The sequence below is a fragment of the Salmo salar genome, chromosome ssa10 (genome assembly GCF_905237065.1).
Source record: "Salmo salar chromosome ssa10, Ssal_v3.1, whole genome shotgun sequence".
Taxonomy (NCBI): Eukaryota; Metazoa; Chordata; class Actinopteri; order Salmoniformes; family Salmonidae; genus Salmo; species Salmo salar.
The window spans coordinates 106,816,968-106,843,620 of record NC_059451.1 but is presented as its reverse complement, the minus strand read 5'-3'; the positions used below and the strand labels follow the sequence as shown (position 1 = coordinate 106,843,620).

The 26,653-nt window shown below is 41.8% G+C and overlaps 2 protein-coding genes across 3 annotated transcripts in view; both read right to left on the bottom strand.

Moving 5' to 3' along the window:
• The window catches only part of LOC106561369 (cat eye syndrome critical region protein 2), a 52,103-nt gene extending 47,334 nt beyond the window's left edge, over positions 1-4,769 (bottom strand). For both annotated transcript variants that reach the window (XM_014125244.2, XM_014125245.2), the window contains exon 1: positions 4,462-4,769. In XM_014125244.2, coding sequence (XP_013980719.2) covers positions 4,462-4,581 — 120 coding nt within the window. In that variant the 5' untranslated portion in view covers positions 4,582-4,769. The remainder of the gene's footprint in view (positions 1-4,461) is intronic.
• A 12,263-nt stretch (positions 4,770-17,032) lies between these two features.
• LOC106561370 (V-type proton ATPase subunit E 1) lies at positions 17,033-22,227 on the bottom strand. The gene is made up of 9 exons (XM_014125246.2): positions 21,928-22,227; positions 20,760-20,825; positions 20,573-20,682; positions 19,264-19,330; positions 19,060-19,149; positions 18,845-18,913; positions 18,592-18,686; positions 17,902-17,989; positions 17,033-17,666 (listed from the first exon to the last, which is right to left on the bottom strand). Exons 1-9 carry the CDS (start codon positions 21,958-21,960, stop codon positions 17,604-17,606), a joined length of 681 nt encoding a protein of 226 aa, XP_013980721.1. The 5' UTR covers positions 21,961-22,227; the 3' UTR covers positions 17,033-17,603.
• Positions 22,228-26,653: the final 4,426 nt, after the last annotated feature.

The window sequence follows — 26,653 nt, the reverse complement described above, 5'->3', positions numbered from 1 at the left end:
TGAGAACGAGAGGAGGGCTGGCTTTCACAGGGACGTGATGAGCAATCAGTACAATATGGAGGCGGGAGTTGGTTTAAAAGTAGGAGTTGGAAGTCATTGGAGTGAAATACTTTCAATGGCTTCAGGACAGTAAGCAACATACTAGGTTCCCTGTTCATTTCAGTTTGTTGAGAACTGCCAGGTCAAGTGCTGAGGGATCTTCTCTACAGTAGGTAGGTTGGCTCCATAGTGACCAGGACCCGTTTCAGTGTATCATCAGTGCAGATAGCAGCAGCCAGATTTCCATTACATCCGCATCCAGCCCTGCAGACTGGCTTCGTCAACCCAGCTCTTAAATTGATTCACCCTCAATGCATATTAGTACCCGGTCATTATGCCCGTCTTAAGTTTAATAAATGGCCCCAGAAAGAGGCCAATTTCTCTGCCGCTCTCCAGATATCAGATGAAGATGTATGGAATCAGACACGCTGCACCAAACACCAGCACGACACACATATCTCAAGTAGAATGTTAGGCTCAGGCTGGCAGTACTGGAGGTGGAGGGCACATTCTGGAGGATCCAGAGGAGGCTCAGAATGCCTGGAGTCTCTGGGATTTCAGGGCTCATTTCACAGCCACATTGCCAGGAAATCAAGCGTGCCTCCATGGAGACAAAGAAGCAGGGGGACGGCCAGGTCGGCTGGGGCCTCTTCCTGCAGAGTCCCTCTCCCTCCGGCCAGTGGAGACTGGGAGCGACAGCGAAGTGTAACAGGGGAACAATGCGCAAGGAGCCGTTGTGTGAACTTGCCAAGAAAATCTCCATTATCAGCCACCGGAACCGTGGCCCGAAAAAGAAAAGAACCGCTCGACAACACCACCTTCCCACTGGATCACTGGGTTTGTTAATATCCAGTTGGTAGCGGTTTCACATGGTACAAAGTTTGGCTCTGTGACATTCATAAAGGGGCTCCTGAAAAAAAAGCCACAGAGAACTCTGCCCACTGAACCATTCCCACCATCCTGAGCTCTCGCTACCAACTGAGCTTTATGACCAAGAGACAAGATATTAGAGCCATGCGGAGCTAAAGCAAAAGGCGTAACATACATTCTTCAAGTCAACCCTTACATGTTTGCCTCTCTCGCATGCTGATAATTTCCTCTGAAGAGATGACACTGGTAACAAATAAAACCGTTCTTTATATCCTCTCTACACAAGAAGTTCATTACTCAGAGGCTAGCATACCCTTTCCTCCCATCTGCCAATTCTGACACCTGGGGACAAAACCAGAATAGAAGATTAACAACACCCAATGAATGTGTCAGGGACAGCTGGTTGAAGCTCTCAGTGGCTACAATGTTGACCCTCCTGTCTGTCCAGTGAGACATGCATCGCTGTGTCCACAATGCTGGACGGCGAGAATGTCATGTAATGTTGACACTGCGACCAGGCTCAACTCAAAATCACCTGGGCGCTCGATACCAGAGGAAAGACCATTCTGTCAGGGGAATGACAGCCACTTCCAGCATCACTCCAACCCAAGTCTTAAGTAACCCAACCTCAATGCTCACAGATAGCGCAGCACAGAGCTAAGTGCCACCAAGACACAGACAGAGCACAAGCACAAACACAGGAAATCAGTATCTTCTAAGATTTTTGGTGGTAGAGTTCAAAGAAACATTCTGGTTGCATCTTCTATATAAAATAATGTTATTCAACTTCTAGAAGTTTGGTGAGACTGGCCAATATTGAATTTCAGAGAAATAGGCTATTTCAATACTGAATAGAGGTGTGTTAGACCACTTATTTAGACAACGGTGGTCTGAATCCATGTCACTGTAGGCCTGCTTGGTGAAACCATGGTATCTCATGGTATGCAGAGTGAATGCAAAATAAAAACATTTGACAAGAGTCCCCCCTTCTGCCTAAACACAGAGCACCAGTGTTCACTGAGCCCCAGGAGGAATCATTCAGAGGAACCTCTCTCTCCTCAAACCTACTGTGAACTGTCGAGTTGATCCAAACAGGTTAAACATGGTTAGAACATCCTAGCTGTACAGCCCCATATCCTCAAGGTGTCAGAGCTAGAATGAGCATTATAAAACTAGATCTTGCATCAGAGAAATGGCACCAAAGGCTAAAATGCAGCCTTCAAAATAGAATAAGCTCCTTAACGGAAAATCTAGTCTGGTCTGAGCAACAGTTGATTTAGGCTAAATATGTATACACATGCTGGTGACTACAGAAAGAGCTTGAGGTGATCTCCTAAAGCGCATGGACCCTCCGTTCTCTGTCCAGTGAGACACAGGCCTTGATCATTTACTCTGGCGTGGTTATACGATCACCTCCCAGGCAAGGCCACATCAAAGACACACTAGATCCTCTTAGACCTGGATTTGTGTGCTATTTACTAAGCAAGCCACCTGATTTTTTCAGCACAGCCATTTAAGAGCGCACATTAGGGCTAAGCACAAACCAAACGAGGAACAACAGAGCCATCCACTAAGCTCTGTGCCATTACAGGCCAGGTAATGAAGCACATAAGATCATCCAGGGCCACAATTCACTGATGGGGCTTAGTTTGTCCCAAATAGTGAGGAAAACTGGCAACCTTTCAGCTCAGTTCCGTTTGGGCCAGTGTATAAATAGCCTACCTGTGTAAGGGTTTCAAAATAACCTTGCTTGAAGAGGTTCAATAAAAAAAAATGCAATCTGTAATGTCCAAATGTCAGAGCCCCTAAACATAATGTAACGTGATGCAATGAATATTGGTTCGGTTGAGAGTGAGATCATGTAGTCCAAGGCTATATACTACCCTGGTCCATGCAGCAGTGAAGATGTGACAATGACATTTGATCAGTCTAGGCTTAGATTTGTATTATCATCATCCATTGCATAATTACACCAGAGAGAGCTTGATTCTTTATAGACTGGGAAACAAGAGATTGTCCTCTAGCAATTAAGAGTGACAAAATTACAGATTTCAGTATATACACTCTCCCTCTTACATAATCCCAATAGTATTTCTGAAACGGAGGTAGGTACATGTTAACCACTTCAAATGATATTTACAGATGTAGAAGTGATTGGCAATATCAAAAAAATTTAAGAGCTTTAACATTTATTCAGATATATAGCCTACCTCTACTTTATTATTGACTAGAGCACAATAGAAGTGTGACCTTGGACAACCATGAGTACGCCCGATTAAGACGTCAAATCGGTGGGTTTATGGTGAGCATTTGCGCAGGACCAATATGCTATTAAACCCTCATTATCATAGATTTCGTTACTGTTATGCGTCACGGATTAGGCAATCCATAAAATAAAATGTTTATTGAAATCAGCTACAGTGGCAGCACATGTGATCTGTGTCTAGTGACGCGGTTAAAGATTGATAAAATAATTCACGCGCACCCGCGTAAAACCAAACGGTGCAGATCGATCAAACCCGAGTTCTACAGAATCGAGACGTTTGCGTCACGATATCGCTCGCGGAAAAATATATAAACACAATACCAACTTTACTATAAACTAGAGGTGAAGCTTAGCCAGCCCCCCCATGCACCGACTCTCTAGAGACGAATTTATTTTAGCTTCACAGAAAACAAACATTTGAACGACTGCTTCATCATAGTAACGTTAAAACATTCGAGCGAATGAAAATGCCAGAATGGCAAACGTTACCCTGACTACCCCGTCCAGAGCACGCTAGACAATTAATTCGAAGCTCTCGTCATGAACTTGACTGTACTTGATAAAAACATGGCAACATAGATTAAACTGTAAGCAGCCTTTATTCACGTGTGATTTATTTTGAAATTGAGAGTAATAAAGATAATAGCTAACGTTAACGCTCTAATGAATTATAAGTTACACGTTACAGATAACTAGCTAACGTTATAACTTCGAGCTATTTATGGTGATATAATTAACATTTTGTTTCAAACTATAAAACGGTAAATTAGCTAGGTAACATTTGGACAAAGACGTGCGATTAACTATGACTGGATGGCTGTAAACATGAGCGAAGATTTCACCAAATGAAAACAAACGGTTCACACCACATGGTTCTGTTTCGGCTGGCAAGAACTATCAAAATACAACACACGACCATTGCCAATGGCATTGGTCTAACTTGTTAACTGACGTTAACTGCATTGCTTGTTATAACAACAAAGTAATATTATTTATATCATGAAATTAAACTACCGTTTATTTCAACTGGGACTTAACTGGTTTACAAACGTTCTGTCTTAGCTGGTAGCTTACTAGCTAACTAGTTAGCAGCTAACTTGGCTAGCGTTAGATAAACACAGATAAGTTCTGAATAGATTAGCTAACGTGAGCTAGCTAGCTAGTTCTCAACTGCCCTACAAAACGATTTCTATGAGCCAAATACGAAGGAAATTGAAATTTAGCAGTCCAAAAATAGAAAAGAAAATCTCCCAAATATCTACATGTAATTTCGAGAACTTCTTTACCTCTATTTCAAAGTCTGGTAGGTTGAATGCCGTCCTGAACAGCGAACAGAAATGAGCTATGGCGGGGACTTCCCACCAAGACTGGATCTCTTCCACAGAAATTGTACATCCCTGGGACATTTTCGGAACTTAAATTGTATAACTTTGTTTCTCACATTAGAAATAATTTGCTCAAGGTATCAGTGTAAAACCTCGTTAATTCCTTAAAAAATAGGACAAAAGTTGCTGTTGATATTCCATCCAGTCAGTTGCCATTGCAACCCAGGTCGGAGAGTGCTTGCTACAATCTGTTTCAATCAGAATTTCACAAGAGCTGAACAGATGGGGTGGCGCTACCAGCTTGGCGCGAGGAGGGGTGTTCAGTTAGCTGCTTACGCCGCGTATTTAAATATACAAAATCCTGGGTATCATAAATGTTTTGTCACTAAGCATTTATGATCCCCATCAACCTATTTGTTTACATGTAATTATACTCAAATTAAAGTATATTGATACGAACATTTGATTAGCCGGTTTCTTTGTTTTGTTTACGATGCGGCCATCACCACCACCTCGACTGATAGACCAGTCCCCATTTAAAGGGAATGCTAGTGAATTCAGAACGGTCTCGCAAAAGCGCTTCTACGGTATCAACATAAAAATTGTGTGCGCTTCTTCTGTTGCGCGTCTTCAAGAGTTGCAGAAATTAAGTGCAGGGGCATTTACACTGAATTAAATGTGATCACTGTTTGTTGGATGTTTCTTTTCTTTTGTCCTCCCTGGACCAGTTATGATGAGTTAGGTAATAATATCCTTATTGAACTCTTATTATAGGCTAGCAATTAGCCTTTATATTTAAACTTGTAGTTTATGTAAAACCACAGTTAAGTGTAGCTGTATTAGCTTGAAAAGCGAGGAAAACATTTCGAATATATTTGTTTTGTAACGGCAGTCTCCTTCAAGGGAGAGTAAGTTTAATATGTAAAGCTGTGGCTCCCCCCATCGCAGAAAGGGGAAAGCGCATGAACAGGAGAGAGGTTGTGTGCGGTGATGACCACTGGCCTTAGACACTGTCATTTTGTCTCTCTGAACTGTCATTAATGGGCGGCTATCTCAATGGAGTACCAAAATAACATAGTATAATTCACCATTTATGTAGGCTACACAATTCGTAAAAGCTTGACAATGGAAAGAAGAGAAACAGCAATCATGCAATTTCCGGACTACAACATTCTGTTTATCAACATTTTCTATATTGACATATTCACTAGCAAATGGAAACTGCCCTTTGATTGAACCTATCTGTATTCTATTAGGGCTGGGGTTGATTGAGCAGTCACCTCAGGGCTAGTCGGTGGACAGCTATCACAGTGCTGTCGATATTTTAGGCTTAGGTGCCCTGGGAGCCGCTGTGCCCCTTCAGTGCTGCCATGTTGCTAGGAGACAGACAGATCCCGACTGCCTGTTGTCCAGTGTGGCTGTGGTTGAGCTTAGGTAGCCTTACTCATTTTAGAACATGGACTTCGTTCAATGATCCAGGCTCCAGACTATTTCAGAACATCCATTCACAACTGCAATATATGTGCCTCATAAAGACTATCCAATACCATTTCATGCAGCCCACTAGCTTTGTCCTAACATAGGTTGACCATCATTTTAAGATTAAAAGACCATGTATGGTGAAAATCAATGAGTCACCTCAGTGAGCATGATCTTTGTCATCACACGTTTCTTTGAGCAATTAGGTTAGATTATAAGTTTAATAGTCACATGTAAAGGGTTGCAGGTGTAATTACAGGGTAATTAAGCTCCAAGCTCCAACAACACTGGTCAAAGTGAAATGAAAACAATACAATTAATAATAAAGAATATACATAAATATAATATATCCATAGATGATTGTGGAAGCACTCTAGTGGCAAGGGACATTAGTGTGTAAGTACTGTATTAGACTATTCTGAGTACTGTCTGGAAGGGTACTCTTATAGGACTTTGATTTATGAAACTAAGGCAGTAGCAAAAGTTTGGATGGATTATGCATCCAACCCTAGGTTGGTCAATATCATACCCACGACATTGTCAGTGATGATTTTTTCCATTGTTCCTCTGGAAACACAGTTTTTGAGACGGGACTCACTGTCTCAATATGGCCTAACAGAGGATCTTTGGAATACGAATACCTTACATAATCACAGACTACTCTGTGAAAGTTGTAAAATCCTCTCCATCGGGAGTTAAGGGGAGTCCAGGGTTTGTAACCTGACACCAGGTAGTCTGGGGGCCACATTTACCCACTTCAACAACTGGGGTGTGAGAGCCGCTCTCTCATTGGGGCTTTCTGAAAGTCCTCCTCTCCACAAAAATACCATCCATAATGCTTCCACTCTTTGTAAAACAGCCTTTTCATTGTGGAAGAAAATAAACACAATAGGCCTAGATAATGAGATAGCAAACATAAAGACAGGCAATAAAAGGGTTTGTAAGCCATGTGTTGTTATGGCAGTGAACATTTAGTTCAGTCTGTCTCTGCATGTAGAATGTACGCCTGTTTCCACCTGTTTCACAGTCGCTCTGACCTTTGTACCACTCCAAAAAATAAGAACAATTGTTCTACCGTTTATATTTTTCTCTTGTAAGTTATGCCCCTTTTACATTTTCTTTGTACTGTAATGTGACAACAGATTGTAACACAAAATAAGAAATGTTTGTCTAAAAGTGACATTTACTTTTATGAAAAGCTACTGCTGGGATGCAAGTACATGCCATTGATGTGACTAATTATCAATGTCAGAAGTTGTTTTCCATTAACATAAATCAATACTAAAAATTAATATTCATATAAATCAGATAGTTGGAGCACAGCAGGGTGGAGCTTGTGTTGGTGGAATCACTCAGTTGTTGCGGTAATGCTGTAAGTTACTGCCATTCCCTTGATTGTTTCAATTATATACACTGCTCAAAAAAAGAAAAGGAACACTAAAATAACACATCCTAGATCTGAATGAATGAAATAATCTTACTAAATACTTTTTTCTTTACATAGTTGAATGTGCTGACAACAAAATCACACAAAAATAATCAATGGAAATCCAATTTATCAACCCATGGAGGTCTGGATTTGGAGTCACACTCAAAATTAAAGTGGAAAACCACACTACAGGCTGATCCAACTTTGATGTAATGTCCTTAAAACAAGTCAAAATGAGGCTCAGTAGTGTGTGTGGCCTCCACGTGCCTGTATGACCTCCCTACAACGCCTGGGCATGCTCCTGATGAGGTGGCGGATGGTCTCCTGAGGGATCTCCTCCCAGAACAGGACTAAAGCATCCGCCAACTCCTGGACAGTCTGTGGTGCAACGTGGCGTTGGTGGATGGAGCGAGACATGATGTCCCAGATGTGCTCAATTGGATTCAGGTCTGGGGAACGGGCGGGCCAGTCCATAGCATCAATGTCTTCCTCTTGCAGGAACTGCTGACACACTCCAGCCACATGAGGTCTAGCATTGTCTTGCATTAGGAGGAACCCAGGGCCAACCGCACCAGCATATGGTCTCACAAGGGGTCTGAGGATCTCATCTCGGTACCTAATGGCAGTCAGGCTACCTCTGGCGAGCACATGGAGGGCTGTGCGGCCGCCCAAAGAAATGCCACCCCACACCATGACTGACCCAGCGCCAAACCGGTCATGCTGGAGGATGTTGCAGGCAGCAGAACGTTCTCCACGGTGTCTCCAGACTCTGTCACGTCTGTCACGTGTTCAGTGTGAACCTGCTTTCATCTGTGAAGAGCACAGGGCGCAAGTGGCGAATTTGTCAATCTTGGTGTTCTCTGGCAAATGCCAAACGTCCTGCACGGTGTTGGGCTGTAAGCACAACCCCCACCTGTGGACATCGGGCCCTCATACCACCCTCATGGAGTCTGTTTCTGACCATTTGAGCAGACACATGCACATTTGTGGCCTGCTGGAGGTCATTTTGCAGGGCTCTGGCAGTGCTCCTCCTGCTCCTCCTTGCACAAAGGCGGAGGTAGTGGTCCTGCTGCTGGGTTGTTGCCCTCCTACGGCCTCCTCCACGTCTCCTGATGTACTGGCCTGTCTCCTGGTAGCGCCTCCATGCTCTGGACACTATGCTGACAGACACAGCAAACCTTCTTGCCACAGCTTGCATTGATGTGCCATCCTGGATGAGCTGCACTACCTGAGCCACTTGTGTGGCTTGTAGACTCCGTCTCATGCTACCACTAGAGTGAAAGCACCGCCAGCATTCAAAAGTGACCAAAACATCAGCCAGGAAGCATAGGAACTGAGAAGTGGTCTGTGGTCACCACCTGCAGAACCACTCCTTTATTGGGGGTGTCTTGCTAATTGCCTATAATTTCCACCTGTTGTCTATTCCATTTGCACAACAGCATGTGAAATGTATTGTCAATCAGTGTTGCTTCCTAAGTGGACAGTTTGATTTCACAGAAGTGTGATTGACTTGGAGTTACATTGTGTTGTTTAAGTGTTCCCTTGTAACGGCCGTTGTCAGAATTAGACCAAGGTCAGCGGAGGATGTGTTCATCATTAGAATTTTAATGAAAAGAGAACACTTACAAAAATAAACAAAAACGACAGCCAAACAGTCCTGTCAGGAAAAACTCTAAACAGAAACATAGAAAAATGAACATAGAACGTCCACCCAATGTAACACCCTGTCCTAACCAAAATAAAGAACAAAAACCCCTCTCTATGGCCAGGGCGTTACATCCCTTTATTTTTTTGAGCAGTATATTATTATAAAAAAAAATGAAATGCTTGAATAGAGTTTCCACTATTCATTTCTGTTGTTGTTTAATTGAGTTGTAATTATCAGTGTTTCTTTCAGTTGTGGCTCATATTGTGTCTGAGATATTATGTTACGTTTGTGCTGCTACTGAATAGGTTCGTTCATACATAAAGTGCTTTTGTATTGCAGCTCAAATTGTATTGCATTATAATAGCAATATTTTTGCACAGTCAATATGTTATGTGAGTGAGGAATTTCGTTTCTGTGGCGTTGTTGTGTGGTGTGAGAGTTTATGTTGCGTTGCGTTAGTGCAGAGCTGTGTTGCTGTAGCTGTGTCACAGAGAGTCACTACAAGAGGGAGGGACTTAGGCAGGAGGACAATGCTTGTGTATGTACAACGGCATCAGTGCCACGGCTTGCTCTCGCAGATCGCTCTTGCTTGACTACCGTTGCTGCACACATTGTTGAAGTGAAAGGAAAGTGGACAGCTTGATCCTGCTTGTGGGATGCACTGACAGGGGTAAGTTCCCCACTGCTGTCTTTCTCATGATAAAACCAATTTTTCAGACAAAAAATGAGTTATGTTGCCTGAGCTGGATGATCTGGTGCAGTTTGAAGCAGTTGGGGTTTGGGGGGTTTGAAGTTGGCATGGGGTAAAGACTCTTGTCTGCGTTTTTGGCAGGGGACTAGTGTGAATGGAATGAAGCTGAAAGAAAGTTTCACAGAGAGGCTCTGTGAAAGGCATGTGCAGAATGTGACTGACTGGGCACTAGAAAAGACTGAGCTGTAAGATGAAAGGGATCCAGAGGAACGGTTAGGAGGATGGTTGTGGTGGAAGATAAGAACTGAGGCGAAATCAAGTGAATGGTGTCAAAACTAAGGTGAGAGATGGAGAAAGGAGAATTCATTATTTTTTTCAAAGGAGGAGAGAAGCGAGGGTAGAGAGATGGTTTACAGTGGTAAAAATAGACAGAAGGGGAATGGAGGTGGGGAGATTAAGAGATATTTATTAGGGAGCTGAGAAGGAAATAAGGAGAAAAAAATAAGAATGGAAGAAAGGGGACAAGAGGAGAAGAGGGTAGGTGGGAACACCTGATGTCGATTTTACGGCTTGAGTAATAATGTGCATAATAACAGACCAGCTTCTGACAATTATTGTTAGCAGAAAAAATTGTCAAACCAATGTTACAAGTTCACATTGAATCTCTTTTCAGTCCTTTGTAAATGGTGGATCTCAAACACAGCTAAAGGAAACTGGTAAGCTTGTCATCTTTCAGTTTTGCCCTCCTTGGTAGATCAAATCATCTTATCCCTTTTAGCAATAAGATTAGAGAGACTTAAGATGTTCTCTTTCTGTGTGGGAGCCACAGGACATTCTGCCTCAGAATTATGAATGACCAACCAGGGTACCAGATGTGTTTGTGCTGACCTTCCACTTCCTTGCTGCTCCTTGTCCTATGCCAACATGACAAGGAGTGGAATGGAGTGGCATGATGGTGCAAACAGATCTGGGACCCGACTAATGAATGACCAAGATGGCCTTCAATCATAAGGTCTACGGTCAAAATTCTTATTCAGTGTGTGGACATTCAATCCTCTGCAATACTCTGAACAACTATTGCCATAAAGAGTTGTCCCTGCAGTTCAGAGAGTTTACAAAGAGATAAATAGGACCTCTGTATGATACTGAGGTATGGGAAAAGGTAACCTGACCCTTGTCATTGGTGTGGCCTTGCTCTATTGGAACAGACAGAGACCACTGGTATTCCTGTGTGGCACAGCAGAGCAGGAATACTGGCCAGAGGACACCGGTTAAGCTCAGGTGGTGGGTGTCACAAAATACAGGGGAGAGGAACCCTATTGGTTCCCCACCGTGGAAGAACAGACACCACATTGATACCATAGAGGTGGCAAGCTGCATTTGTGCTGGAGACAGGTGGGCCGGTAAGGGTACGGTACTGGTGATGACACCTTTGGGCTGAGCTGCTGTGCCAATGGGAGGAGTAAGAGGAAGGAAACCGAAGTGGGCCTGGAGCCCAATGAGAGACAGGATGGCTGAGCAGAAAGTTAGGTAACCCCCATTGCAATATATCTCTTCACCTAGAACCTGGAGGATTCAATCTAACAATAATGTGAAAGGAGGAAACATTTTGTGTTGCCCTATGCCAGCATTTGCATTTACATAGTGTTTATGTCTGTGTTTTTCCGTGTGTGTGTGTGTGCCTGTGTTCCTCTGTGTTTATGCATGTATTTGTGTCAATCGGGCTGCTTGTGTGGGTGTGTGTGCATGTTTAACTCCTCTGCAGCCTCCCTGCTAAGCTGATTAATGGGGGCGTGGCAGGGCTGGTGGGTGTGAGCTATGTGTTTCCTAATGATCGGGCCAAGACCCGCCCACAGAACCAGCAGGGTGCCCGAGTCTACACCGGAATGTGAGTACTGCCTTGTTTTCCCGTAGCCAAAAAGTCCAAATTGGCAATATGGTAAAAATTAGCTTTTGTAAAATTGTATTTAATGTTAGGCATAACATTTGCAGTGTAGTTAAGGTTAGTGTTAAGGTTAGGTTTAAATTCACATTTTAGGAAGATAAAATGTTTATTACTTTGTGGGTTTGGTAACTGGTGATGACCTACTGCCTTGGCTTGGTACCTCTTTTACTTTGTTCACACAATAAAATAAAAAAGTAAATAAAAAAAAGTAAATAAAGTACAGTTTATTGAATTGGATGAAAGAGAGAATAGTTCTGTTTTGACTCATGCACACAGTAATTGTTTTCAAGTAATCAGACTAAGCTGTCCATGAGGGCAGATTAGGTCAAATGTGTTTTTGAACATTTGCATTCAAACCAAGTGTTTGGTGCTGTTTTGGTGAGCGCTACATTTACTGAGTGGCTTCCACAAGAAATCAGACAGGGAAAATAACCAATTCTTGGCTCTATAGTACTAGTTATTGACATGCTTGGCTCTACTGGTTGTCTAGTACAGACAACTGTCTATCTCTATACATCTGTACACACTATGGCATCATAGGGTTGAGGGGCATTGAGCCTATATTTACATTGGTGAAGTGAGTTACTGGTTGGCACAGGAGTGATCCTTTGGCATCCTGACTACTCATTGTCTTTTAATTAAGTAACAATCTAGTAGCTGCTAATGAAGTTTAATCAAATCAATGGAAAATCAAACTGTGAACCAATTAAAGTTAGAATCCTTAGTTGATACATCTATTTTTGGACGTATAAATGAATGATATATACCTATTGATTCTTGAATAATTTAACTTCTAAACACCTCCTGAGCTCAGTTCAACTGTTGTACCCCATCAGAACCCAAATATATCAACTTGTTTTACTCTGTTTGTAAACAATGTAAACAGTATCATGGATGGTCAGTCCTTGCATCTGTCTATTAATTTAAGATTGGTTACATTTCTACAGGCCCATCCCTCAGCTTATTGATTCAATTAAGGATTCTAACTTTAAAGGAGTGTCCATCAATGATGTTTGTAGTGTGTAGCTGTGTTTAAGTGATGCTGAACAACCAACATTCTGTGATGTAGGGTTTTGTTAAGATTGACAAGACACTATTGTAAGGAAAAGCAAACGACTAAATAGTATTCATTGTTTATGCATGGTCAATAAGCATCAGTTATAAATGTGGTGAAGAGGGCACAACAAAACCTTTTCCCCCTCAGGAGACTGAAAATATTTGGCATGGGTCCCCAGATCCTCAAATATTTCTACAGCTGCACCATCGAGAGCATCCTGAACGGTTGCCTCACTGCCGACATCGGCCCATAAGGCGCTACAGAGGTTAGTGCAAACGGCCCAGTACATCACTGGGGCCAAGCTTCCTGCCATCCAGGATCTATACACTAGGCGGTGTCAGAGGAAAGCCCATAAAATTGTCAGAGACTCCAGTCACCCAAGATATAGACTGTTTTCTCTGCTACCGCACGGCAAGCGGTACCGGGGCGCCAAGTCTAGGACCAAAAGGCTCCTCAACAGCTTCTACCCCCAAGCCATTAGACTGCTGAACAATTCATAAAATCACCACCGGACAATTTACATTGAGCCTCCTTTTTGTACACTGCTGCTACTCTCTGTTTGTTTGTTACCTATGCATAGTCACTTCGCCCCCACGTACATGTACAGATTAACTCAACTAGCCTGTACCCCCGCACACTGACTTGGTACCGGTGCCCCCTGTATATAGCCTTGTTATTCTTATTGTGTTAATTTTTAATATTAATTTTTAATATTACTTTTTATATTAGTCTACATGGTAAATATTTTCTTCCTCTTGAACTGCACTGTTGGTTAAGGGCTTGTAAGTAAGCATTTCACAGTAAAGTCTACACTTGTTGTATTTGGAGCATGTGACAAATAAAGTTTGATTTGATTTATAAGATATATCATGAATTTCACAGATGAAATTCTTCAGAAAGTTCACCCAAACTGATTTTTACCTGAATACTTCTCCTTTTGATGTGAAGGCTGGAATGTTTGACAAAGACAGTAAAGATGGAAGGCTACTTTGGGATGTATCGAGGTACTATTTCTCTGGATTAATGTAATGTACAATTCTGTGTTATGAGTGTAGCTGACACTGCCTAAATTGAAATAACTGCTATAAATCATCTATTATACCCTTCAAAAGTATTGAGCACCTAGAGTAAATAACTAGCCTAGAGCTAATCATATGAAAGTGCAGGGGATGTTTTTTTATGACATTAACTGTAGATTGTGTTATTATAATCCATTACTATTTTCTCTGCAGGTGCAGCAGTGAATCTCACTCTTGTCACACCAGAGAATGCCATTAAAATGGCAGCAAATGATATCTTCAGACAGAAGCTCTCCAAGGACGGGAAACTAACTTTTTGTCCCAGCACAGCACTTACACTTTTAACTATTTAACTGAAACATAAATTTACATGCCTTAGAGTACTTATTTATCCATCAAGTTAACATAACATTCATGTAATAAAGTCAGACGAACTAAGGTGCTATTGCAACAGTAAACTGTCTCATTTTATCAGGGGTGGTGCCATTATTGTTATTATTGCTATGTGTCTATTTATTAGCCTGTAAATCCTGTCATTTGGCCCACAGGAAGTTGCCCCTGTGGGGGGAGATACTGGCAGGATGTGGGGCGGGGACCTGCCAGATGATAGTCACCACACCCATGGAGATGCTCAAGATCCATTTGCAGGACGCAGGAAGGTTGGGTGAGTTCTGTGAACCATTTGTCCTTAGGCCAACCACATCGCAGACTCTGCTGCTGAAGTTTTTTGGCACTGATGTGGTGTGTGTGTGTGTGACAGCTGCCATAAGCAAAGGGATCCAAGCACACACTGCAGCTTCTGGTCCAGCTCCTGGTCCACCTCCTCCAGCCCAGCCTGCCCCTCCACCTCAAACCACTGCCGTCCGTATCACCCTGAAGCTACCGGGGAGCAGGAGCCACACTGATGAGGTGTGACACTCTCTCTGTCTCTCTCTCTGCCTCTGACAAATCCACATAGGCAAATAGCATAGAAAGTGAAAATCTAAATGAATGAATGATATTAGATAAATTGTATGTGTCAAACAAACGCACACCGCACGCACACACTCAATCACTCCCAGTGGTACAAGCACACAACAGGAGGTTGAGGCCTCGTAATTGGGGAGGATGGGCTCGTGGTAATGGCTGGAGCGGAATCAGTGGAACGGTATCAAATACTGTACATCAAACACATGGTTCCAGGTGTTTGATGCCATTCGCGCCGTTCTGTACATCAATATGACCCATCCTCCCCTCAGCAGCCTCCTGTGAAACACACACACGTTTCTCTTGTTCAGTTCGGAATGACGTAATCCTGAACTGACTGTACTGAGGTGACCTGCTAGACTCACTGTCAGGCCTGATTTGTCTCATTACTGGTGACTAGTTTGTGGCAAAGACTTTCAGATTTACTTATTGTAAAGGCTGCCTGATTTACATATACCACATATTGCATCGCTATGTTCAATATTTTGTATTTCTGTTGATACATTTGTCTTTTACATATGTACAGTACTTACTGTATGTCTGGTCTGGCACCCTGGCTAATCAAGGCCAAATCAATAGGTTATTGCAGTTATTGTATGTCTGGCAGGCTGAATCTAGGTGTGGACCGACTGAAACATGCCTCTGTTCATTTCGTATTCCAGGGATGTTCCTTTCTCTATGGTCTACTTCCCGCTGTTCACCAACCTGAACACGCTGGGAAGGGCCGAGTAGTCATGGAGACTTGCAGGAGCGGGCCCACTTCCTGCAGTCCTTCACATCAGGCTGCACAGCCGGATCAGTGGCAGCTGTAGCTGTCACACCACTTGACGGTGAGAGAGACAGAGGCAGGGAAGGACTGGGGGAGCCCCACAACGGAGAGATAAACCACTGTATTCAGTAGCAGTGCATGTCATTCAGTCCTAAACGTTAATGTCCACAATAAGACCATCTAATCTGTAGATGTCATACAGGGGCAGTTTGTAAGGGCTGATTCCTGTGTTGGGTTGGGATTGCAAAGGCTACTGAATTTGATTAGCGGATTACAATTAAATTATACCATGAGACCCCAAGTACAATTGTATGAAATACATTATCAATAACTCTGCAATCCCAGAGCACAATACTCTCATTGTCCGTACTTACATTGGTTTCAGTGTGTGTGTTTGTTGGCAGTCAAAGACTCGTATACAGACCTTGCAGAAGGGGGAGGACACATACCGTGGCATTGTTGACTGCACACGGTAAGGCTTGCACCATAAAACCCACATTTTTCCAATATGTATGTGCTAACCTTTGGTTGACAGCAGGTTTCTCACACTTCTATAGGAGGATCTGGAGTAAAGAGGGCCCAGCAACATTCCTCAAGGGTGCAACGTGTCGCGCACTGGTCATCGCCCCCCTCTTTGGCATCGCACAGGGGGTCTACTTCCTGGGCGTAGGAGAGCAGTTGCTAGGGCTACTGGGATAGCAGCAGCATGTGGCAGTGTCCCATACAGTACAAAACATACTGCTTCATTCAGCAGTGAACGTGAATGGAGGGAGAGAACTCTCCATGGTTCTTATGCAAAGGCTCCTTGACTTTGCCATCACTAAGGAAGTTACCAAGCTATCATATTGTTTGACAAAAACACTTTATATGTAAGTGACAAATCCATCAACATTTATTTTTAAACTATCAAACATTTTATTTACTAATGTTGTATAATGCTGATTACACTGCCATGAGAAGTCTAAACTGTGGCCGGCAAATCAAAGCAATTGGTCCACCTTTCACAGAGAGACCCTTTTCATTTCATGAAAAAGGACAACCTCCACATTGGCTTTCCCCCCCAGTGAGTTTCTTTCCCATCCGTGAGTCCAGAGTTGTAATATTGGACTCCTCCTGTTAATGCTTTAATCTTAGTCTCTGTACTGTAACCCGCTGAACAGCCAGGCTCCTCTCCTACAGGTTAAGACTGCTGGGCCTGCACTCAGAGGTCTTACCTTCCTGTTCTCCACAACTCAGGCTCAGATGCAAACCTCTTCAGAGCTAGCTGCAACTGTTAGCTTAACCTTTTTGAATGCATCTTTGAATTACATGTCATGCGCACAATAAAAATGATGCAAATAAAGCCTTTTGTCCTAAACATCTTGTGTTATCTTACACATTTTGGAATTCAGCAGAAGTTTCTGTTTGATGTACAACTTAGCATAGCCTATGATAAGATCCATATAAAAAAGAACCAAGTTCTTGCCAACGCACTTTGGATTAAGTCCACTAGGTAGCAATGAAAGCATTTTGTTTTATACATTTTATGATGGGGTTGGAATAACTATTTTATTCTTCATTGGAGAACATCTGAATTGAATGAACAATCTGTTTACAAACAGTGAATTTTCATGTTTCTTTGTTGCATATGTATTGTTAATCACATGGGTAAGTAACAACAAAAGACATTCATTCTCCAATCCAAAATGTTCCCACTCAACACACAAACATCAAAAGGAATACAGCGGCAGCCACCCTGTTAGGTGTTTGGACACATTACAGTGAACAAAAAACAACTTGATTATTCCTCAAGGGAAAGTAAAGGGACAATCAGACAAGCTTTAGTGATGGGAGCAGTGGTAAACTGAGGAGGTAGTATAAAACACTTACCACTACCTACCCTTAACACCAGACAACACACATCCCCCCTCACAGCGTGTCTCAAAACAGTTTCTTACTTTAGAAGATCATAGAGATAAGTGCTTAAAGTTGGGAAGATCAGAGAAAGGGTGTTCTTAGGCTCTGCTCAACTTTCAACTTATCCAGTCCAAATGAGAGGCTTGTTCGCAGTAACACTTCCAATGATCCCTTAACCTTTGTCTCCAACGGCCTCATCATCTTTTAGTCCAAAAACTTACGGTTCGGGTTGGCACCGAACAGAGCCGTTCTGACCTCAGGCATCATCTGTCAGAGAACAAACAGAGGGGTCAGAGTGAATACCTCAGCTGTCCCGGTTCTACTCAGGATACAGAGTAGTCATCAACCGAGCTTACAAAGGATATTAAGGTAGATAAGAACAGACAGATTCAAATCAACCTCATCCTGATGGAGTACATGTGACATACTTGGGTTAGTGTTTGGGGTATTTCTATTGTGATTCCTAACCCGTCCTCCTCTGCCTAATATGTCAATACTGTACCTGCTGGGCCATGAGGTCTAGCCTGCTCTCCAGGGTGTTGGCTACCTTGATCTTCCAATTAGCGTTGTACATCTCAATACCTCCAGAGCTGTGGACACCAGAAACATACAGGTCACAGTCACTCGCTGAAGGACCACTATAGCTTGCTTATGTCCTCTTTACTCAATCAATCACATGGATAGACCTCATTACCATCAGTGTGATAAAGTTAACGTTAAAAAACAGATGTAAAACCATTTTAACATTATAACAGTAAAGTAGATGTAATCTCTCCCATTCCTTTGCATTGCTAATGTGCCGAATACAAATACATGCACTCTATTTTAGGGATTGGGGATACCTAGTCAGTTGAACAACTGAATGCATTTAACTGAAATGTGTCTTCCGCATTTAACCCAACACCTTAATAAGAGAGGTGCAGGGTCGGCCTTAATCAACTTCGATGTCATCAGCACCCGGGAGCAGTTGTTGTTGGTGGTTAACTGCCTTGCTCAAGGGCAGAACGGCAGATATTTTCACCTTGCCAGCTCGGGGATTCGAACCAGCGACCTTTCTTTTACTGGCCCAACGCTCTTAACTGCTAGGCTACCTGACGCCCCTTTTAGCATCCTGGTTGTTATTGTACCTCTTAGTCATTGATGTGATCTTTGTTTAGCCACAATTAATGTGAAATGAAAAGGAATCTCATACATGTCTGGTGAAAGGTGCCGGTCTTGGTCAATGCAGACCTCAATTTTGCTCTTCACAGCATCTTTATAGATAGGGATATTTTTCTGTACAGCAGCCTGTATGGTGAAAACCAAATTGTGAATGAATCCACATTTTTGCAAACACAAGTAGGCCTATTCAAGTCATAATACAAGCTGAAATCAGTCACGATACACAGACAATGCCAAAAAATTGAAGTGACTCAACGAGGTATCCCTAATAACATAACACTGACCTGCACCATGGCAATGTCCTGCTGCCGGCATCGAATTATCACTTTGGGCTCCAGCAGTTGGTAGAATCCCTGAAATTGAAGCCCGGACATAATTAGACCACATATAGTAGCCATGGTTCATTGCATGACAGTGAGTATTAGCGGCACGGCAAACCTCTGTCAGACTACAGCAGAGCTCATGAGTCGGATTACTCCCGAGTGCACAGAAAGACTACCTGCAGAACTAGCCCCTCCAACAAGGCAGGGTACCTCGCTGGGTCCTTGGCAATGTTAGCCAGCCTCTGACGAGCCTCAGTTAGCAGATCCTGACACACGGAAAGAGAAAGACTCAAACATCACTAGCAACAAGATATCTAAAATGTTGTTGATAGGCAAAACATTTAATGTGGTCAGATAATTGGAGGAAAGCCGCCACTAACCGAGATCATGTCATCACGAGCTTTCAGCACCTTCAGTCTAGCCAGGTTCATCAGGTTGGACATCTGACTGTGTGGAGAAGCCAAATATTAAGTGGCAGACTGGCAGTCAAGCACTTTTATCAATGGGAGGCACAACACATGGTTTGGACAGGATAACATGGAGTGAACAAATTATGCTGCAAAAGGGAAGAATACTGCTCTACCAAGAAGGTAAAAAAAGGCAGTAACTGCACATTTGGTTGAAAATGAGTTAGTCATTTTTGCTACATTAAATACATGCTTAATCATGTGGACAAGTATCCTGCCTATACTGTATTGTGTTTTGGATAAAATGGGGGTCATGTTAGCAGTAACTGCATAAAGTTACTGTGAAACCAAGGTAAATAAAAGCAATTTTTCTCAGTTCCACACAATGAGCAGTTACTGCCTTTTTGCCAGTGGTGTAAAGTACTTAAGTGAAAATACTTAAAATACTACTTAGTAGTTTTTTGGGGGCATCTGTACTTTACTATTTATATTTTTTGATAACTTTTACTCCACTACATTCCTAAAGAAAATAATGTACTTTTTACTCCATACATTTTCCCTGACATCCAAAAGTACTTTTGAATGCTGAACAGGACCAGAAAATTGTCAAATTCACACTTTTCAAGAGAACATCCTGGCTCATCCCTATTGCCTCTGATTTGATGGACTCATTAAAACACAAACGCTTCATTTGTAAACTGTCTGAGTGTTGGAGTGTGCCCCTGACTATCCATGAATTTAAAGAAAGAAATCGTGCAGTCTGGTTTGCCATAAGGAAGTTTTAATTATTTACACTTTTACTTTTGGTACTTAAGTATATTTTTGAAATTACATTTACTTTTGATACTTAAGTATATTTAAAATCAAATACTTTTAGACTTTTACTCAAGTAGTATTTTACTGGATGACTTTCACTTTAACTTGAGTCATTTTCTGTTAAGCTATCTTTACTTGTACTTGAGCATGACAATTGTGTACTTTTTCCACTACTGCTTTTTGCTTGGTAGGGCAGAATAGTGATGTCACAGTGTCATTTTGTAGTTAGCATGCTAGCTGTTCCTGTAGACTTCCAGTCATCGCGCTAACACTTTCAAACTGCACGCAGAGACATATCAATGAGTTAATCTGACTCTGGGTAAGAAGTAGTAATTGCCAAAATGTCGCACTATCAGTTTAAATTGGGATCTGCCTCCAGAAAATAGATCATTATGACGAGTACGTCCCATTCAGCTGAGAAGAATTCACTTCAACTGCTGGGAAAAAACAGGGGGAAAAAACTCACATTTTCTTTTGCTGGTCGATCTGCTTTTCTTTTTTCTCATAGTACTCCATGATCTTGAGCCTTTGTGTCTGCACCAGACGGCCCTTCTCAATGTTGAACTCCTCTTCTGCCTTTAGGAGCAGACAAATGTATTAATATTTTGTACAGTACCTTTACCAGACTTGCCAGCTAGATGGGAGAGTATTACCTTTGCATCAATTTCTTCTGCTTTCTCATTGGCTTCCTGTTCAATGAAGGCCATCATATGCTTGATCTGTCCAAGGAGAAACAGGGGATGAAGAAGTAATGTTTAGCTTATATCATCATAACTCATACCATTATATAAAATAACCACTTACCCCTAACATGTGGAATGTGGCAGTGGCACCCCGCTGTGTTTGTGTGTAGAACTAATTTTCTCATGAACAAGTGAGGAATCCACTGTCATTGGTCAAAGGCAAACTTTTTAACTAGCTATGCCTAGACGCAGTACATAGTTGCCTGTATGCCATCTTTCAGATAATGCACTCAAACATTAGGCAGGGGGACATTATTGATTGCCAGTGCCTTTTCAACACAAAAACCCAGAGGCACAATATATCAAGGCAGAGCAAATGACTGGCATGGCAAACCAATCTACTCATGGATTAAAGTGACTTGATATGCATAGAAAGCACCAATTAATTAGCTTGTTAGCTAACTTGCTAAATTAAAGTAGGCCTAATTGTCCAGTGAAAATCTCACTTTTAGAGGTGAATATTCTGTTTTAACTCATAACCAAATAATGTGTGACTCATCCTATACTCGTATGTGGCCAAAGCATGAATTGGGAGGGTAAAAAAAAAAACACTTAAAAAAACAAAACAACCTCAAACTTTTATCTAAATAGACCGTTTCAAAAAGTTATTTCCTCATAGATGATGATGAGCTGCCAATCAGCGGTCTACACATCCATTTTTGATGTAAAGTATAAGCACACATCATTCTGTTGTTGGAGTAACGTTATGCCCAGACATAAAAGCTGCTTTTTAACATACTAAATACATTTTTGGGAAGGAAAACTATTTCACTCATATGGTAACTAATTAGAGATCATATTTCATAGAAATCTGGAAACACTGGACAGTTAGTTGAATTTTGAATCCCTAGGGGAAGTGCCATGATGCATCGAACTATAGTAGTTCGTTTGACATTTGGTGAGAACTGACAAATATATAGCCAACTGTATATCTCACAAAGCAGACATGTTAGTATAGCTAACTAAAAAGAAAGCACACAGATTACCCTTTCTACTTTATAATAGTTTGTGTTAGCAAAACTTGGCTAGCTAGAAAAGCTAACTAGACAGCTAGCTTTAGCAAGCAAGATAATGTTACCTGTTTCTGTACGTCGGCATCGCTGAGCGCCATGGCTGGTTCTTCAGTTGTTGTTTACAAATAAAGGTAGCTAGAAAACAACTGACTAATAATAATCAGTTACTTGATTTGACTAAATAGATTTTCAGTTGCTCATACACGACACAAAACATGGGTCTAATGACAAGCAACAAACTGGCACTGAAAGTCAGCTGACTGGGTGACAGAAAATGCGCGTTCACAACAAGGGTCGGTTTACTTCTTCTTTGATGAGGTTTAACGGCGGTTGGCATCCAATACATGTTGCATTACCGCCACCTACTAGACTGGAGTACAACTCCCTTATACTTCGCTTGAAAAAATAAATAAACAAATACCCTACCATCTAACACGACACTCACAACATCCTACGCCACTATTTCAATCTATTTGTCCTACCTCAGACCAACAACCTGAAAGGATGGGACACCACCAGTGGTGACCCATTATTCAGGGCTTTTGACCCCCACATTTTTAGCAAATACTTGCCTGTTTTGCATGTTATTTTGAAATTAATACGTGTCACATATCAGTTTACAAACAGTGTAAAAAATATATATATATCATTGAGTTAATAAAGCTGCATACAAACATGGTCTCTTTTTTGTTTTCTTGAGTAAGGCAGCTCCAAAATGCAGGTGTTTCAGCCTAGCTCAGTGCTTTCTGTGGTGGTGGTGCAAGCCAGCAGAAAACACGGAGCGTCGCGCTGTGATTGGCTCAGTGTTCTGTCACTCATGGGGACGCTACGTCACCGCCAAGTCTAATGTTAGACCTCGAAAATTCTATCCCCTTGGGTGCTGCCATAGAGTTACATTAGAAGTGCCCATTCAAGAAGGCTCAAAGTCATTGGCCACAGATAAAATGACATCAAATCACGTTATATGTACAGTAGCCTTGATTGGACTGTCAACATCATACTTTTAAAATCTTAGCTAGCAGTCATCATCATGAATCAAGTCGACAATCTACTGGCAAATCATTTTTGATCCTTGTCATATGAAAATAAATGAAGAGAAATTACAGATAAAACGTATCGGTGCTCTTCAGCCATTGGACATAAACATTACACAACAAGTTGGAAATCGCAAATTTAACAATGAGTGGTTTGGAAGGAATCAGTGGCAGTGGCTGTGGTCCCAAATCTGGGATTAGGGGGCTCTTTTCCAAATTTAAAATGATAAACGTTCAACATTGGCCATGCTGTCAATGAAGCATGATTTGTGTCATGCTCAAAACAACTGTTAACTCGGAACTGCGAAAACTTGACTTCAGCGAGTTCAAGACAACTGGTAAATCGGGAATAAACGAGCTCCGACTGGGAAAATACATTTTGAACGGTCATCGAAATTGGAATTGTAAATCCGGCCTCTTTCTAGAGCTACGACGTGAAGATCAATGACGTCATCATGATTCGACCTTGTTTCCCATTTGTTTTGAAAGCACCTCACTGATTCCACAACACCCAACTCTGTTTTCACCCACCCTCAAACCACAAATGGATCAGCCAAAAGGCAAGGGTCCACTATTTCCAAAAACTTCACTCCGACTGTCAGACTCTTCTTTATCCTGACCCTCGTGCAAGCCTCGGGCTCCAAGAACTTCATCAAACCTACCACCTCCGACACTTTAACCTCATTCACTTCCAGTTCTCCTCCTGTCTTCAGCTCACTCTGCTTACACTTTCTACCATTATTCTTTCACAAACCATCTCGCTTTTTTCTGCAATTTTTAACCCACTCAAGCTCACCCTCTTCCTGCCTCTCTCTCTTAGACCTCCTCTGCCTCACTTTTCCCCTCCATTCCTTCTCCGTATTCCAAGTATATTTCTCCTTGTGATAATACTGCACTTCTCCTGACATACATCTTGTTCTTGCCTTCTCAAGGGACGCCATTTAACCTGCAGTCACAATCTCCGTGCAATCAGCAGAACCCCTCGGGAAGTAGCACTCAACAGTGCATCCCACTTATAAAGCAGCTGCTTCGTTCTGATGTATGTCTTTATCAAAAGCTACCGCAACGCTTTTCCATTTCAAACAAGTGTGCTCTTCCAACCACCGTCTCGCTTCATGCCATCACCATTTCTTCTTAAGGGTCAGTTTATGAAGTGCCGCGCATATTTGGCTTATTTTCCATAATAAGAATCTCTGACAAGCTCGTTTTTTTGTGACTTAGATACTGCACCGATTTCAGACTTTTCATACTTCTGACATATTATTATAGCTAATATAATATAGGTATTATTTGTTCCAGCCAGCAGCTAACGTTATAACAATACACTTTTTCAACACCGTCCCCAATTTGAGTTTATCGTTAAGGTTGTAGTTTTGTCATTTTACAATTTTATTTTGGAGTTTTGTTTGGCTTACTAACGTTAGCTGGCTAGCTAACTTAGCTTACAGACATGGCAAAGTTCGCAAATACCGGTACAATTAGCTCGCCAGAACACACCAATGTAAGCTAACTAGTTAACGAACTAATTGTATTTGGTTACTCAAATTGTCTTTTAGTGTAAATTGATTTAGACATCATGGACGTATATGGGTATTGGCTACAGTTTATGCCAAATTGACGTAAACCGTTAAATGTTTTTAGTTAACCCTAAGCCGTTTCATAATCTTAACCTAATTCTCATAACCTGTTACGTTTATTGTCATAAACCTCTGCTGAAAGTCAAGTCTGACTGACCAGTGCTGCCAACTAATTTTCAGGGGAAGTTGCTAGAGGCAGGTCAATTTGTTACTAAATGACGTTGTGATATCATTGCGTAATAACGTAAAACTGCATCGTTACGTAGCGTCATTACGTAAAATACGCAATAACGTTACTCAAATTGGCTGGCCATCTCGGCTAAAATATGATTTGACATTTGTTAGTTTAGATTTGTTTGTTTATCACATTTTTATTTGTAATAGTAATATAAACACAACACATTTTATATGATCAGATATTTTTATTTTGTAAACACAACACTTAATTATTGAACAATTACACATTACACATTATTGAACAATTACATTTTACTTATTTTCTTTTTATCTAGTAAATCTACACATTCTGAGCAATTATAGTTTTAAGCAGTGTATTGGTAGTTAGTTATCATGCCTGGCTGCAAAAGTGCATTGTGAGTGACGTCAGAAGGCAGACGCTCAGCTCGTGCACAGGCAGCTGCAGTCAGCCAACAATAATTTGCAATTTGCGGAAATTGCTGCTGCCTGTGCACGAGCTGAGCGCCTGCTGCTGACGTCACTCACATTGCACTTTTGCAGCCAGGGACGTGTGTTGTGATCGAGTGTGTGACAGAGAAATCGTTTTTGTGTAATTTAGAGGGAAAATGCGTGCGTTTGAGCGTTTGTCACTTTTCAAAAGTTGCTAAAAGTTCCAAATACATTTTTAAAAGTAGCTAAATTTGTTGCTAGGTGATGTATGATAAAAAGCTTGCCAGGGTAGTCTGAAAAGTTGGCATCACTGAGTCTGACAAACTGTATCCCTTCCAGCCAAAACCACGTAGACGTCATCATAGCCATAAATGTGTCCCCCAACGACAACGTGGTTGTCATAGAAACAGAATCCTTATAAAGTTAGAGAGTTCGCCATTTTGTAGTCCTAAAAACCAGAAATGACTTACCTCTGATCTTTCAGCCATTCCTATGGGGGAAAATAATGGGATTTTGGGATAAACACAGAAAATAAGGTCTGAGGTTAACACAGGTTTAGGAGATGTTATACATTTGCTTTATTTAACCAGGTAGGCTAGTTGAGAACAAGTTCTCATTTACAACTGCGACCTGGCCAAGATAAAGCAAAGCAGTTCGACACATACAACAACACAGAGTTACACATGGAATAAACAAACATACAGTCAATAACACAGTAGAAAAAGTCTATATACAGTGTGTGCAAATGAGGTAGGATAAGGGAGGTAAGGCAATAAATAGGCCATGGTGGCAAAGTAATTACAATATAACAATTAAACACTGGAATGGTAGATGTGCAGAAGATGAATGTGCAAGTAGAGATACTGGGGTGCAAGGGAGAAAAATAAATAAATACAGTATGAGGATGGCCTTCCCTGTGGCTCAGTTGGTAGAGCATGGTGTTTGCAACGCCAGCATGGTGTGTGCAATGCCAGGGTTGTGGGTTCGATTCCCACGGGGGGCCAATACAAAAAAAATACAAAAATGTATGCACTCACTACTGTAAGTCGCTCTGGATAAGAGCGTCTGCTAAATGACTAAAATGTAAATGTAGGTAGTTGGATGGGCTGTTTACAGATGGGCTATGTACAGGTGCAGTGATCTGTGAGCTGCTCTGACAGCTGGTGCTATGAGTCTCCAGCATCAGTGATTTTTGCAGTTTGTTCCAGTCATTGGCAGCAGAGAACTGGAAGGAAAGGTGGCTAAATGAAGAATTGGCTTTGGGGGTGACCAGTGAGATATACCTGCTGGAGCGTGTGCTACGGGAGGGTGCTGCTATGGTCACCAGTGAGCTGAGATAAGGCGGGGATGACAAAACAAAACGGATGGCACTGTGATAGACTGCATCCAATTTGTTGAGTAGAGTGTTGGAGGATATTTTCTAAATGACATCGCCTAAATCGAGGATCGGTAGGATGATCAGTTTTACGAGGGTATGTTTGGCAACATGCGTGAAGGATGCTTTGTTGCGAAATAGGAAGCCGATTCTAGATTTCATTTTGGATTAGAGATGC